This window comes from Prionailurus bengalensis, chromosome F2 (genome assembly GCF_016509475.1).
Source record: "Prionailurus bengalensis isolate Pbe53 chromosome F2, Fcat_Pben_1.1_paternal_pri, whole genome shotgun sequence".
Taxonomy (NCBI): domain Eukaryota; kingdom Metazoa; phylum Chordata; class Mammalia; order Carnivora; family Felidae; genus Prionailurus; species Prionailurus bengalensis.
The window spans coordinates 72018534-72034759 of NC_057353.1; the positions used below are offsets into that span (position 1 = coordinate 72018534).

Here is a 16226-nt window from a genome sequence, read left to right on the forward strand (position 1 = left end):
ACACGGCCACCACCTCTACCACCACCGTGGATTTGTGCCATATACCTAACCTTCTCTCAGGCCCTTCTGCTGGCGATAGCATTGAGCACTTTCTGGGCCTGGAGGGTGCCCTTGGCTTGGGGGTGGGGAGGTACACAGGCTTTTCTATTCTAGCCATAAAGAGCAATGAACTTCACAGCAGTGCTTCCCTCCAAAGCCCAGGCTATGTTTAGAATACCAAAATTGAGAAAGTATGATTTAGTCACTACTCTAAGACCTAAGTTAATCTCACATATATGTCCTCTTCCTTAGGAAAAACACCAAGCTCTGTGACAGCTTACCCACTTTCTTCCCCATCTCCACTGAAATCTGTACTCCCCTTCTATCTGTCCCTAGAAACATGTCCTCCATGTTTGAGAATATTAGTAAGAATTTGGTCAAAGAGCTTGGAGACAAAGACCTGACACCTGTGAAACACCTGCTGAACGCCAACAAATTCCGTCAGTTTGCAATTTTACGGAAGAAAAAGAAGACTCTCTCACAGTTCTGGGAACTACCTGATATTCCAGTAGAATACACCCTCATGGACATCCTGGAGCCAAGTTCTTCAGTCCCAGGTATTGCCAACAAGGGCTGGGAGGCGGGGAGTGAAAAGCATAGGTGCCCAGACAGGTAGTGCACCATGCAAGAATCCCTGAGACACACACACAGGTAAACGTTAGGAGCAGTTTTGCCGAAAGACACTGGGCAAGAACCTATGACTATTTGAGAATCTACTAATATCTGGACCCGAGCATTTATGAGTTCATTTAATACTTACAGCAGCTTCTTAAGTCAGAAACATCACCCCCAGTTACAGAACAGTGAATTGAAACTTATAAAATAAATTGTTCTAGGTTATGTACCTGGGAACTAGTAAAACGAGAATCCAAACACAGATCCGTCTGGCTCCACAGGCTTAACATTTTCTGCTCCAGCGTGCTGCCTCCTGGGGCCAGATGCTGCACCTGCTGCAGAAGAAAGATGATGTCATGGGTCTCCTTGACCAGTGCACACACGATGTCACCATGTCTCAGGGTTTGAGATGATCTCCCTGTTATCCGACCCTTGGGTTGATTCAAACATTTGTCCTCAGCAGTAATTCACACTTAAAACATTATTTTGTTGGGAATGCCAGCTGGTGCAGCCACTCTGGAAAACAGTCTGGAGGTTCCTCAAAAAACTAAAAACAGAACTACCCTACAACCCAGCAATTGCACTACTAGACATTTATCCAAGGGATACAGGTGTGCTGTTTTGAAGGCACACATGCACCCCCATGTTTATAGCAGCACTATCAACAATAGCCAAAGGATGGAAAGAGCCCAAATGTCCATCGATGGATGAATGGATAAAGAAGTTGTGGTATATATATACAATGGAGTATTACTAGGCAATCAGAAAGAATGAAATCTTGCCATTCGCAACTACATGGATGGAACTGGAGGGTATTATGCTAAGTGAAATTAGTCAGAGAAAGACTAAAATCATAGGACTTCACTCATATGAGACCTTTAAGAGAAAAAACAGATGAACATAAGGGAAGGGAAAAATAATATAAAAACAGGGAGGGGGACAAAAGAGAAGAGTCTCATAAATATGGAGAACAAACTGAGGGTTACGGGAGGGGTTGTGGGAGGGGGGATGGGCTAAATGGATAAGGGGCACTAAGGAATGTACTCCTGAAATCATTGTTGCACTATATGCTAACTAATTTGGATGTAAATTTAAAAAAATAAAAAATAAAAGAAGTTAATAAAAACAAAACAAAAAAAAACACATTATTTTGTTAGCTTCTGAAAGATTTCAATAGGTAAGAGGGCTGAAGCAACACAGGACTTGGTCACTCTATCTCCATTCCATTTTCCAACTGTTCCAGAGTAAATTTTTTATTAAACCTGAAGTCACCTTTTCTGTCCTCAGAAACTGTTATCAAGGGACCATTTATCTTCAGTGACACCATGTTCCGGAAGTACAAGGCTTCTGCAGGTGTGACTGCCGTGCTAGAAACGAATGTGTCAGGGGAAGCTACTAAGTGCCATGAAACCTTCCTCCAGTTTCACGCTGTTACCTTCCCACCCCAAAACTGGAAAGACCTTCTAAAGAGGTGAGGCCATGGGAGAGGAAGGACTGGTCAACAGAGCCCCTTGGACTCTCTTTGTGGGCAGAGACACCTAGCAGGCCTTGCTGCTGAGGCTCTGAATGAAGAAAATGACACCGCAGGCAAGCTATGCTGTTCTTCTTGGTTATTTGCTTATTCATTCATTCAGCGAATAATTATTAGTCACTTAATACATATTTATTAAAACAGCAATTACCCATTACTGCGCTATCATGTGCTACCCATCTCTACCCTAAAGCCGCTCATATTTAGTGTGGACAGGCAAAGGGCAGGCAGTGAGGAAGAGCAGGCGATAAAAAATAAAGTATTGATTAACAAAGTATTAATTTATGGGAGACAAAGAATCTGAAACTCTCTGTTGACATAAGGTATGAAGTAGTGTCCTGGGATTTCATTTACCTCCAAGCGTATAGGCAAAGGCGGGTATCAAACAATCTCTAAGAGCTCAACGAAGAAATTAAGTCTTTACTGCCTTCTAAAAACAGTCAACTTCAGGGTGCCTGGGCAGCTCCGTTGGTTAAGTGTCTGTCTCTTGGTTTCAGCTCAGATCATTATCTCACAGTTTGTGGGATCGAGCCCCTTGTGGAGCTCTGTGCTGACACCACTGAGCCTGCTTGGGAATCTGTCTCACTCACCCTCTCTCTCTGCCCCTCCCCAGCTTGCTGGTGCTCTCTCTAAATAAATAAATAAATAAATTTAAAATAAATAAATAAGTAAAAACAGAAATGCCAACTTAAATAATGTGTTTACAAACCCAACAAATTGTTAAGAAAGCAGCAAGTTAAAAATCACAGACTGCTTAAAGACTAAAAGTTACTTTCACAGGGCATTGGACAATTTCCGTATTCCTGAGTTCTTACAAGGCCCTTATTAACAATAACATTTGCAAAGACTGTTTATGGTGCAAGAGTATCTGAGATTCTTTAGCTGCTCAGAAAGAAAAAGAAATTCTCAGTATTTCAGCAAAGAGGCAGTTTCTAGGATACATTTTACTTAGCTAGCTCCAAGTGAAATAAGTAAGCCTGAGGTCAGACCTTTAATGGAAAAAAAAAAAAAAAGGCAGTTGGCTATTTCTAATAGAGGGGATGTGGGCAAGTCATGTATTCAGCTCCGAAGGCACTTACAGATCACGACGGGAGCTCTGGAGATAAGAAACAGGACAAGGTCAAAGAGACGCTGAAGGTGGTCGGCTTAGGTTTCTCTCTGGTGCTAACAGTTGAGCTCAAACCTAAAGAATGAAAGAAGCAAGCAAGAGGAAAAGGGTCCAAATTGGAGCTGAAAGGCCCTGGGACAGGACAGAGCTGGGTGTTTCCAAGAGGAGGGGGAGGCCAGGGAAGCGTAAGCTTCGTCAACAAGGATATGAAGGTGATGTAAAGTGAAGGTTGGGAGGTAAGCAGAGTCAGATGACACACTCCTTGGACAAATGGTAAGAAGCCTGCATTCCTCTCCAAGGGCACTGGATGGTCAGTGACCTCCTGCCCTGAAAGGCAAATTTAAGGGTCTCTCAGTATTCCACATGGCTGTCACCAGGGCATCAAGCAGGGTGGGGCCTGGAGCAGAACAGAGTTGAGTCTCAGCACTGCAGACCTTCCACATCTCCCCCAACTTACATCTTCAAGTCAAGCTCTACCAAGCCCCCTACTAAGGACGGTCGACCCATAAAGCCCATCTGCGCTAGTCATGAAAAATCACCCAGCACCTGCCCTCCTTCATCACACTTTATCCGCCTGCTCCACATGGGCACATGTGCTGTGTGCACCCAGCTTTGACAACAGGGCCTCCCAAGCACTGGTCTCCATCACCTGGACTCACCTACTTTGAGCCTCTTCTGCTGAGAGCCCCTGGTACTGGAAATGTACAAACTACCCTAACACGACCAATATAATTTTGGAAAATGTAAATGGCTCTTCGTAATATGGTATGCATACTGTCATACCATACCCGTCAGAGAATGGGGACCCCTCCACCGTGCACATCAGAGATGTTCTCTTGCCCTAAGCAACCTAACCTATAAGCCAGTATCTTCCTACCCATGGAGAACTCACCTATCAAATTCCAAATGCTCTGTACCCCATCCAGGGTCTTAGAAGAGTAATCCACAACGAGCCAAGAAGGCCTTCCTTTCCCGGGGGCGCCTGGGTGGCTCTGTCAGTTAAGCATCTGACACTAGATTCCAGCTCAGATCATGACCTCACGGTCGTGGGATCAAGCCCCACGTCAGGCTCTGCACTGACAACGTGGAGCCTGCTTGGGATTCTCTCTCTTCCCCTCTCTCTCTGCCCCTCCCCCACTTGCATGCATGCACTCTCTCAACATAAATTAATAAGCATTTTAAAAAAAGGCATCCCTTTCCCACTGTGACCTTTCTCTTCCCACCTACCTCAGGAAAGTGTTGGATCAGGAGCTGCTGTTTCTGAGGAAGTGCCGGGGCAGAGATGACAATCTCTATGTGGTGACGGAGGCCGTGGAGCTGATCAACAGCACTGTGTTGCATGACAGCAGCAGTGTGAACGTTTTGGGAAAATGCTTTATCCCTTGGATGACTTCTGTCAAGGTACACGGTTGTCTTAAGTGGGATGGGGACACCAAGAGCACAGCCAGCCCCACCCCACTTCCCAGGGGCTCTGCATCTTATTAGGGACTGTCTCTGGGGGTTGGAATGAATGGGGTCATTATTTCCCACTTCTCATGTGCCAAGGAATCCTGACTCCGGACCCGAGAGTATATTCTAACATGCTCGTTTTAGTATTTTAATATATGAGGTTATTCAATATCAATAAAATAGAAATAGATTTAATTATTTGCAATTATATTTTGCTTTGGTTAGACGATCGGTTTTGGATACTCTAAAAGTATGATTGTTGGGGCGCCTGGGTGGCTCAGTTGGCTGAGTGTCTGGTTTCAGCTCCGATCATGATCTCACAGTTCGTGAGTTCAAGCCCTGTGTTGGTCTCTGCACTGCCAGTGTGGAACCTGCTGGGGATTCTCTCTTTCCCTCCCTCTCTCTCTGTTCCTCCCCCACTTACACTCTCTCTCTCCAAATAAATAAATAAACTTAAAAGATATATATGTATGGTTGCTATACTACATACATGTGCAGCTTTATGGCTGGAAGAAACAAGGGGCCACATACAATACAAAACCTCAGCAGTTCAAACATCCTAAATACTGTGATACCCTGAGTAGAAAGTGTTCCGTATTAAGATTAAATATCTCCAAGCACATATGATGTACATAACTTACAATCATCACAATTAAAAAAAAAAAAAGTTTAAAACAAAGCAGTTCATCAAATATTTACTCAACATGAACTGTGACTCAGGGACATATAAAGTGTGTGTGTGCGTGTGTTATAATGGACATTAACACAAAATATATTTTATATGTAATTTGTCCTCACTGAAGAGATTTAGGAACCAAAAAAACAAAACAAGACAAAAACGGAGATGTGAGCTAACTTTCACAAGATCTGTGTATTAACCCTAGAGGAGAGCAAGGCGCCACCCAGTGGACAAAGAAGTTTGAAACCAAACTTAACTCCAGTTTGGAGGGTATGTCCACGGCTGGCTGTTTTCACATCAGTTTCGGTGTGCTGATGGGGTTTTGGGAGAACAGAACACCCTGAGGCATTTTGCAGAGGGTGAATGCTCAGCTGTGTGTCTGGCCTATGCCCCAGGTGTTCACAGCAGGTACCGGTTCTAAGCATGGCTCCTGGGCTGTGATGTTGTTAAACGGTTTGTAGATTCCCAGCTGTGTCAGCGTTTTCCCACACCATTGCTTTGCACTGCACTCTCTTAGTTGACATTGGACTCACCAGGACATTCTTCTCATCAAAGAGTAGGGCTGAATTCTGGAGAAGCCATTTACTCACCAGGCTGCCTGAGGTCATTATTCATGTTTCTGACATAGGGTCCCTCATCCATAAAATTAAAATATAACACCTACACCTACAGGGGTGCCTGGGTGGCGCAGTCAGTTGAGCATCTGACTCTTGATTTTGGTTCAGGTCATGATCTCAGGGTTTGTGGAATCAAGCCCTGTGCTGGGCTCTACACTGACAACACAGAGCCTGCTTGGGATTCTCTCTCTCCCTCTCTGTCTCTCCCTCACTTGCTCTCTCTCAAAATAAATAAACTTAAAAGAAAAATCTACTTAAAATATGGGGCACCTGGGTGGCTCAGTCGGTTAAGGGTCCGACTTCGGCTCAGGTCATGATCTCACAGTTCGTGGGTTCGAGCCCCACATCAGGCTCTGTGCTGACAGCTCAAAGCCTGGAGCCTGCTTGGGATTCTGTGTCTCCCTCCCTCTCTGCCCCTCCCCTATTCATGATCTGTCTCGGTCTCTCAAAGATAAATAAACATTAAAAATTAATAAATTTTTAAAAACTACTTAAAATATAACTCCTACATAAAAGTCCATAATACATATGAACAGTCAATCAGGTCTCCAGAATACAGTAATTACTACTCAGTGTGATGGTTAATTTTATGTTGCCAACATGACTGGTCCATGAGGTACACAGTTTTTGGCTCAAGGTTATTCTAGGTGTGCCTGTATGTTTCTGGATGAGATTTGAACGGGTAGACTGGTAAAGCAGATTATCTTCCCCAACGCAGGCAGGCCTCATCCAATCCACTGAAGTTCTGAATGAAACAAAAGGTGGAGAAAGACTTGAGTTCACTCTCCACCTAAGTATCTTTCAGCTGGGACACTGCTCTACCATCAGACTCTGACTTGCACTCCTGCTTCTAAGGCCTTTAAATTCGGACTGGAACTATACCATTAGTTCTCCTGGGTCTGTACATCTTGGGATTTTTCTTTTTATGAGTTTTTTTTTAAGTTTTTATTATTTGAGATTTGAGAGAGAGTACACGTGTGAGTGGGGGAGGGGCAGAGAGACAGGGAGAGAGAGAATCTCACCCAGGCTCCCCACAGTCAGTGCAGAGCTGGGCATGGGTGGGGCTCAAACACAAACTGTCAGAACATGACCCAAGCTGAAACCACGAGTTGACACTTAACTGACTGAGCCACCCAGGAACCCCTTAAAAAAAATTTTATGTTTATTTACTTTTGAGACAGACAGACAGAGAGAGAGACAGAGCGTGAATGGGGGAGAGACAGAGGGAGGACACACAGAATCCCAAGCAGACTCCACACTGTCAGCACAGAGCCTGACACGGGGCTCAAACTCACGAACCATGAGATCATGACCTGAGCCAAAGTCAGACACTTAGCTGAATGAGCCACCCAGGTGCCCCTGGGACTTTTCAACCTTTATAATTGCATGAACAGATCCCTTACAATAAATCCCTTTAGAAATATAGATATATAGACAGAAAGCTTATTGGTTCTATTTTTCTACAGACTAATATACTCAGTAAAGTTTGTTCAGCTTTTCACTTGATTGTAAGACAGAGTGGCAACTTCTAAGCTCTTTGCAGTATGCCAGCACAGAAACCAGAAGTCTAATTTTTTTTAAAACAGGAAAGCCAAAAAATAAAATCAAAGACATTTCCCCAAAAAAAGTAAGCAGAAAAAGAGGAGAATATTAATATTAAAGTTTAGAGGGTTAGTCCAAACATACAACATCTGAAAAACAGGAGTTCCAGAAATAACAGAGACACAATAAAAGAAGGAAGATCATCCAAAAAATAATACAACAAAGGTGAGGAGACCAGAGGAATGTGTTTCCAGGTGAAAGGACCAAACAGGAGGCATAACTTAATGGGTCAACATATACCACAGAACATAAGTGCGAATTATCAGGATACCTGCCTCAAAAAGAAAAGCATGGGGGCGCCTGGGTGGCTCAGTCGGTTAAGCGTCTGCATTCAGCTCAGGTCACGATCTCATGGTTTGCAAGTTCAAGCACCACATCCAGCTCTCTGCTGTCTGTGCGGAGCTCACTTCAGATCTTCTGTCCCCCTCCCCTCTCTGCCCCTCCCCCACTTGCACCCGCTAAGATAAAAAAATAAAAACTTCAAAACAAAAAAAGAAAATCATGCATATTTCTAAAAAAGGAAAACAAAAGTCATTTTCCAAGGAATTTCAGCTTAGATTTCTATGTCCAGTCAAAATAATGCTCAAGTGTGAGAGTAAAAGAGAGAGGTCTTCAGATATGTACGGTCTCAAAAAATGTATCCTCACAAGAGACAGAGAGGGCACACAACTGTCCTAGTAATTAACTGCTACAGGAAAGATCTGGAGTGAGAAGTAGTCTCCCCAACAGTAAACAATGGATATTACCTTAGGTATTGGGATGTGAACATTTTACGAGGATGGGGGATGAAGGAGTGAAGGGTTGGGGAGGGGAAAGAGTAGGAAAATGAAATCCTCATCACCAAAAGGAGAAAGTGACTGGATATACTTAAATCTGGGAAAAAAAATTAAATCATTGCAATATAAACACAAAACCAAGAAACAGGAAGGCAAATACTGGAACAAGAAGGAAAAAGAGCAGCACCTATAAATCAGGATCAAGGGAGGTGAGATGGGGGTGGGGGGTGCTGAGGTCTCTGATCACATGCACATGGGACCATATCGCTTTCTAGATCTGAGGTTTTTTCTCATTTTTATTTTTTGAATTTACATCCAAATTAGTTAGCATATAGTGCAACAATGATTTCAGGATAGATTCCCTAATGCCCCTTCCCCATTTAGCCCACCCCCCCTCCCACAACCCCTCCAGTAACCCTCTGTTTGTTCTCCATATTTAAGAGTCTCTTATGGGGGCGCCTGGGTGGCTCAGTCAGTTAAGCAGCCGACTTCGGCTCAGGTCATGATCTCGCGGTCCATGAGTTCGGGCCCCGCATCGGGCTCTGTGCTGACAGCTCAGAGCCTGCAGCCTGTTTCAGATTCTGTGTCTCCCTCTCTCTGACCCTCCCCCGTTAATGCTCTGTCTCTCTCTGTCTCAAAAATAAATAAACGTTAAAAAAAAATTTTTTTTTAAGTCTCTGTTTTGTCCCCCTCCCTGTTTTTATATTTGTTTTGCTTCCATTCCCTTACGTTCATCTGTTTTGTCTCTTAAAGTCCTCATATGAGTGAAGTCATATGATTTTTGTCTTTCTCTGACTAATTGCACTTAGCATAATACCCTCTAGTTCCAGTTCCATCCACGTAGTTGCAAATGGCAAGGTTTCATTCTTTTTTACGGCTGAGTAATACTTCATGGTATTTATATTCCACATCTTCTTTATCCATTCATCCATCGATGGACATTTGGGCTCTTTCCATACTTTGGTTATTGTTGATAGTGCTGCTATAAACATGGGGGTGCATGTGCCCCTTTGAAACAGCACACCCGTATCCCGTGGATAAATGCCTAGTAGTGCAATTGCTGGGTCATAGGGTAGTTCTATTTTTAGTTTTTTGAGGAACCTCCATACTGTTTTCCAGAGTGGCTGCACCAGTTTGCATTCCCACCACCAGTGCAAAAATAGATCTATTTGAGTTTTAAGATCACATGTACATGGGACCACATTGCCTGGTTTCTCTCTCCAGGGTCAAGGCCAGGGAGAGGGTCTCAAAGTGAGAGAGAAGATGTTGACTCTGCCAGAGGGCACCGTGATCGCCTATAAGAAGAAGCAGCTAATTTTCGAGAACAATGGCTGGGGTAAGCAGAGGCTGAAAGGGGAAGGTGGGGAGGGGGCGTCTGCTTCTCCGGAGAAGAGAAAGAGAGGGAAAGGGCCAGCAGCTGGCATCCACTTGCCGCTCTGTGCAGCAGGCCGAGAAACACCTCCCCACTGTGGGGGCACACACATCCCACCACCAAAGCCACCTCCCAGCACGGCTGACTGACAGAAACGCTGCTCCAGGAAGATACAGAGATAGTCTCCCGTGTGGACAGGGACGAAGGGGGGTCCGGCGTGGAGGTGTCCTTGGCACCAGGCCAACGGCAGCCCTAACCCCATCATCTCCATTCATTCCAGTGTCCACTCAAGCCGCTCTCAGCAGCTGGCCTGGGGGAGCCACGGGGCGCTCCCCAGGGTACCCATAACCTCGGGAGAAAGCCCAGGAGATAGCCGCAGGATCCCAAACAAACCGGCAGACACAATGCCCCAGGAACATAAGGCAGGGTTGTATCTACATCTCTCCCTCCCTCGCTCTTGGGCCTCAGTGCGCCAGCACACGCACACACTTCGGGTTCTGACTCCACATGGGCAAACCATTTGCATCAAACAGCAGCTATACCCCTGGATGGAATGGGGAGCGCTGGGGACACAACCAGCCTCCCCCAATTTAAGTCCCAGGAAGAGGTGAGCCTGATACAGCTAGGGTCCAGCTCCTCAGGGATCAGGGGATGCCATTCCCTTCTCCCCCCCACCCCCAGACATGCACGTGCGCATACACACACACACACACACACACACACACACACACTTCTGTCTATAATATCCTCCCTCGAACATCTTGTCTCAGCATTTCTTAGGTGCAGCATGAAATCACCCAGGAAGGGGGCAGGGCTGGGAGCAGACAGGTGAGAGAAGAGACCTCACGAGAGTAAGACTAAGGGCACCAGACAGACAATCCTACCCAAAGAAGGACAGACAAAGCCAACTACCTTTACCTTACAGAGGAAGTTCTCCAGTGTCAGCACAGTGATCAACCCAGGCGCTCGTTCAAAAGGCAGGCTCCAGGCTCTCTTCAGAGAGTCTGATTCAGAAGGCAGAATTAGGTCAGGGGCTCTGAGTTTGAGCCAGCATCACAGGTGAATCTGGTGGAGGCGTCCCCTGGCCACACTGAGAAAAGCTGCCAGGCTGGGTGTGGAGGAGGAAGCCTGGGGGCTGCGGGCAGGGGCTGGGAAACAGTCCAGCAGGATTAACCTCAGCTCTCCTGGCCTGGCTTCTTCCCACCCAGATATCCTCATCTCAGATGACGACACGCAGAAAACCTTTCCAGAAGGTGAGTTTCAGAGCTGGACAGGTTCTCTGCCTAGACGCAGGCCCTGCTGAGCACTGACCCCCTTCGGATGCTAGTAAGGGCTCAGCCCCCACAGACCAACAGGGAAACCTTTCCAGCCAAGCTTCTCCATCACTTCCTCCTCTCCCCTGCCTTTGACCCTGGCACCGGACCCTGGCCACAGTTCCCCTTTGAACTGTGAGGTGGGGTTGTGGGTGTGCTGCCTAAGGTCTCCATATGCCTAGGCTCTGAATCAACTGAAGGAGTAAAAAGATGTAAGAAATCTGGGGGAGGAGGAGGAGAAAGCTGGAAAGAGGAGGGAGAGGTTGGGAGGAGGAAGGGGAGAATGGAGACTAAGGCTTTGTGAGTGAGCACTTCTCTTTCTCTTTCCAGAGAGAATGCTACGAAAGATGATGACATCAAGTGAGTGCGTGATTTTATTTTTTTTAATTTTTTTTCAACGTTTATTTATTTTTGGGACAGAGAGAGACAGAGCATGAACAGGGGAGGGGCAGAGAGAGAGGGAGACACAGAATCGGAAACAGGCTCCAGGCTCTGAGCCATCAGCCCAGAGCCCGACGCGGGGCTCGAACTCCCGGACCGCGAGATCGTGACCTGGCTGAAGTCGGACGCTTAACCGACTGCGCCACCCAGGCGCCCCGAGTGGGTGATTTTAGAGACAGGAAGGTGGGACTTGATCCCTCCATGAGGCCACTTTGCACAAACGCCCCACACAGTTGCCTCTGCCGTCCATGCCTGAGGCAGGAGGATCTGGCCTCTGGGCAAAGGGCAGGAATAGATGGAAAGAAGCTGGGGGCGGGGGGGGGGGGGGGGGGGGGGGGGGGGGGGGGTGGAGGCAGGGAGCAGAAGGCCAGAGAAACCAAATGTCTTCAGAAGCTAACTCTTGGTGGGGGTATAATTTCTCTTTTAGTTGCTGTGAACAATGGTCCCCTGTACACGATGAGTGGATCTGATGTAAGGAAGCCTCTGGATCTTGTGCTGCACTCACCTGGTAAGCAGGGCAGATTTCCCCGGCCTTTGCCACCACTGCCCTAGGGACTGGCTCTAGTTTTTGTGGAATAGGAAGGATCCAGGAAGGCCAGGAGGTGGAGGGATCCATCCGAATTGGGGCAGAAAGAGGTCTAGCAAGAGGGAGGAGGTGATGAGAGGCCAGAACCCTCCCAAGTGTCTCAAAAAGCAAATTTGAGCATGAGAAAAGAGATGATTCCTTGTGATTCTCTTTCCAGGAAGAATACAGAGAGTCCTTTGGCAAGGTGAGTGTTTATTAAGAGGGAATCCAGGGCCTCCAGGGTAGGGAATTGCAGAGCTGAGAGCCCTGACTGGAGTTTCCATGAAACCCAGAAAACTGAGGTCTACTTCCAAACTTACACTTTGGTCAGCTCCACTGATTCATTCCTTCATTTGTTTGGGCATACCTGCAACAAACTTTTATTAAGAACTTACTGGGAAACAGGCATTATTCTAAGTACTAGGGATACAGCAGTGAACCAAACAGAAATGCCTGTGTCATTGCACGTCCGTTCTAGTGACCTCTCACTCAGCAGATCATCTTGAGTGCACCCAAAGTCTCCTCAGACAAGCAGAGAGCCCCCAAATCCATTCCTTGGTTAATTCCATATGGATATAGATGATACAAGCAGAATTACATTATAAGAAGGATGGCTCAAGTCTCCTACCTGGTACTACTCCAAGCATTTTATATACATAAACTCATTTAATCCCTCATAACATCCCCATTTAACAAACGTAGAAACTGAGCCAAGAGCTCAGATCCTCGGCTCTAAGAGCCCAACCACAGAATCCATGTTATTTTAGACACGTCCCAGAAATAAGCACCTGGTCATTTTCTTCTACTTCCCATGACCCCTCTCCAGAATCTCCATCTCTGCTCCCTGCATTCTGCTCCCCTCATTTCATAGCACTAGGATTGTCTGTTTTCTAGTCTATTATTTCTAGCCTGTTCCCAGAGCTCAAACATGGCATCCACAGAGATGCTTTGGGTTGATAAAAGGGCTCATATTTGATGGGGAGGGGCTTATCATTCTAAGAATGTTGTAATCAAAGAATTATACCCATTTTTGGTTTGATGCTGACGCCTGAGGGCAGATTTCAAGCAACTACATGAGGAGATTTTCCAGGAAATGGAGGCCTTGGCCCAGCTCTCAAAGGACACACAGGATTCTATATTCCATACTATCCTGAACATGCTTGGGAACCGAGAGGCTCTGCAGGACCTCACGGACACGGTGAGGAGTTCCTAAAACTACCTAGGGCTGATCAAAGTGGTAAAAGGGGCAGGTTTAGGAAATATGGCTATCAAGATACACAGGGGAGGAGGGATGGGGCAATGCCAGGGGAAAGAGTAGGCTGTCAGCAATCTGGGACACTGGCCCCAGGCACAATGACAAGGCCAGCGGCCAAATATTGGGGCTGCTAGGAATCCCCTGGGACAGGTAAAGAGCCCTGACCCTCCCACCTTGGTTGATCACTTACAGACTTAAAAGACACAGGCAAAATTATATACCAGTAGTAGTTGTAGTAGTAATATCTTATTACTAATAATGTGGGTCTCCTATAGCTGGATGGGAGCCCCTTAGATCTTTTGGATGACTTTGGGGGCACAATCCTAAATGAGATGCAACCGGACACAAGAGACCTATGGATCCAGGCAAGATTCCACATCATCTACCTCCTTGAAGCCATAATGGGTAAGAATGATCTGGGGGGAAATGTAGGAAAGTCACAAGTTTGGCCTTCAGACCTCGTGAAAGCTATGGGTTAGACGCCATCTCTCCAAAACCCTTCAAATATCATGATCTTCATCCTCACATATCCCCTCTCTGAAATGTCCAGAGGGTTTAGTGAGATAAATTTGCCACGTGAACAGAGAAACAGTCTGAGGTCTAGAAAGTGACCAGCCCAAGTTCATCCAACAGATCATTATGAGTGGAAGATTCCAGGCTCCAGCCTCAGGATCCCATCCTCTGGACCACATTATGTAGCATTCTGGAGGCATTCTAAGAGTAGAAGGAGGACTTTCCAGTAAAGTGAACTTGACCTTCAAAGTCCAATGGGTGATTCCTCTGCCTCAGAGCTCCCCTCTCATAGGGTCTCCCAGCTCACAGTGGGGAGAGGAAAATCTAACCCTTCATCACTTTCTTTCCCCAAATGTCCCCCTGTTCCCAGTGTTGAGTGACACCCAACATGATCTGCTGGCCCAGTCTATGGAAAAGAGGATCCTGCTCCAGCAGCAGAAGCTGGTGAGATATTCTCAGGGGCTAGTGTCCAGGGAAGAGGGGGAAAGAACCAGAGTTAAGAATGAATCTGAGGAAGAAGAGATGATGCAGGTTTCTGCCAGGGAGACAGGATCCTGCTCTGGCAACTGGGAAATCCCTGGCTGCATCTCCCTCTGGGCAACAGGCCCAGTGGGTATGAATCTATCAGGAGGGTCTCTGTTTCCATGGCAACCCCTGCTGAGAGCCCCCACGGTTCTAAAATAGCCATATAAGAACCCAGGTTTGGGAACCCAGAGTCCCTGAGTCATATCCCCGCTTTATATACACAGTTACCACTTGGGAATCGCTCTTCTCTCCACATACACATATTTAAGGATATATGTGTGTATAGACATATGCATATACATACACACACACTGCATACATGTATGGATATACACACACATCTAATTCCAAATGCCACTATTCTGCAAGGGAAATGTTAATAAAATCATTTAGCAGCTGAGGAAACAATGCTCAGTGATTTCCAATAATGTATCCACAATTACACTGACCATAGGGCATGACCAGGACATGACTCTGGGCCCTCTTGACTCCAAAGCTTTTGTCCCTTTCAGTTACCCTGCATGACCCTCTTGGGACAAATTTTCTCTTCCCGACCTCAAATGCCGACGTGTAACATCTGATACTGGTTATTCTAGGTAAGGAGCATCCTGGAGCCCAACTTCAAATACTGCTGGGACATCCCCTTTACCCTCAAACCCGAGCTCCTTGCCCCACTCCAGGGTGAGGATTTGGCCATCACCTATGGCCTCCTGGAGGAGTGTGGGCTGAAAATGGAACTGAATAGCCCCAGGTCAACCTGGGGTCTGGAAACCAAGCAGCCCCTGTCTGCCCTGTATGGGACCCTGTCGTTGCTGAAGCAGCTGGCAGGCAGTCCAGAGAGGCCTGGCCCCACTCCAGTCTATGCTAAGAGTGTCCCTGATGAGCTCAGGGGAGGTCTAGGGCCACCACGTCTGCCGTTCTAGGCAGGATGGAGCCAGGGATCGGTGGAAACGAGAGAATGTTCTGAGGTGATAGAAATATCTGTATCTTGATAAAGATTTATGCAATTGTCAAAACTCATCGAATAGTATCTAAAGATGCGAGCCTGGGTGGTTCATTGGATGAGCATCCGACTTTAGCTCACGTCATGATTTCACAGTTTGTGAGTTTAAGCCCTGCTATGGGCTCTGTGCTGTCAGAGCCTGCTTGGGATCCTTTGTACCCCTCTCTCTCTGCCCCTTTCCTGCTCATGCTCTCTCAAAAATAAATAAACATTAAAAAAAAAAATGTGAGCATTTCACTATATATAAATGCTACTCCAAAACAATGTAAAAATATATTTGCTCTAGTTAACAATATGCATTCTGAATTGTTTGGGGTGAGGCTAACTGATATCTGTAACTCACTTTGAAATGCATCAAAAAATAAAATAATGAACAGAGAGACAGATCATCACCAAGATTAGATGGTAAAATGTTAAAAATGAGAGGGTTTTTGGGGCGCCTGGGTGGCGCAGTCGGTTGAGCGTCCGACTTCAGCCAGGTCGCGATCTCACGGTCCGTGAGTTTGAGCCCCGCGTCGGGCTCTGGGCTGATGGCTCAGAGCCTGGAGCCTGTTTCCGATTCTGTGTCTCCCTCTCTCTCTGCCCCTCCCCCGTTCATGCTCTGTCTCTCTCTGTCCCAAAAATAAATAAACGTTGAAAAAAAAATTTTTTTTTTAAAAATGAGAGGGTTTTTTTCCATTCTTAAAACATTTTCTTATGTCCAGAATTGCTTCAAAAAATTAACTCCCCAAAATTTATACCTCTGAATTGATCACTATGTGTGACTTTTCCAAATTATGCTTTTTGAGCTATTTTTAAAGGAACATTGAGGGACGCCTGGGTG

At 46.2% G+C, this 16226-nt stretch overlaps 1 protein-coding gene and 1 long non-coding RNA gene across 2 annotated transcripts; both read left to right on the plus strand.

The window, feature by feature from the left end:
* The first annotated feature begins 206 nt into the window (after positions 1-206).
* Positions 207-15535, plus strand: GSDMC (gasdermin C). The gene is made up of 10 exons (XM_043602188.1): positions 207-596; positions 1942-2125; positions 4526-4772; positions 9641-9752; positions 10997-11041; positions 11970-12050; positions 13166-13305; positions 13638-13767; positions 14246-14319; positions 14997-15535. Exons 1-10 carry the CDS (start codon positions 380-382, stop codon positions 15321-15323), a joined length of 1557 nt encoding a protein of 518 aa, XP_043458123.1. The 5' UTR covers positions 207-379; the 3' UTR covers positions 15324-15535.
* On the plus strand, positions 10661-12172 carry LOC122495812. The gene is made up of 3 exons (XR_006300607.1): positions 10661-11313; positions 11432-11461; positions 11970-12172. It is a non-coding gene; the product is annotated as an uncharacterized LOC122495812 (long non-coding RNA).
* Positions 15536-16226: the final 691 nt, after the last annotated feature.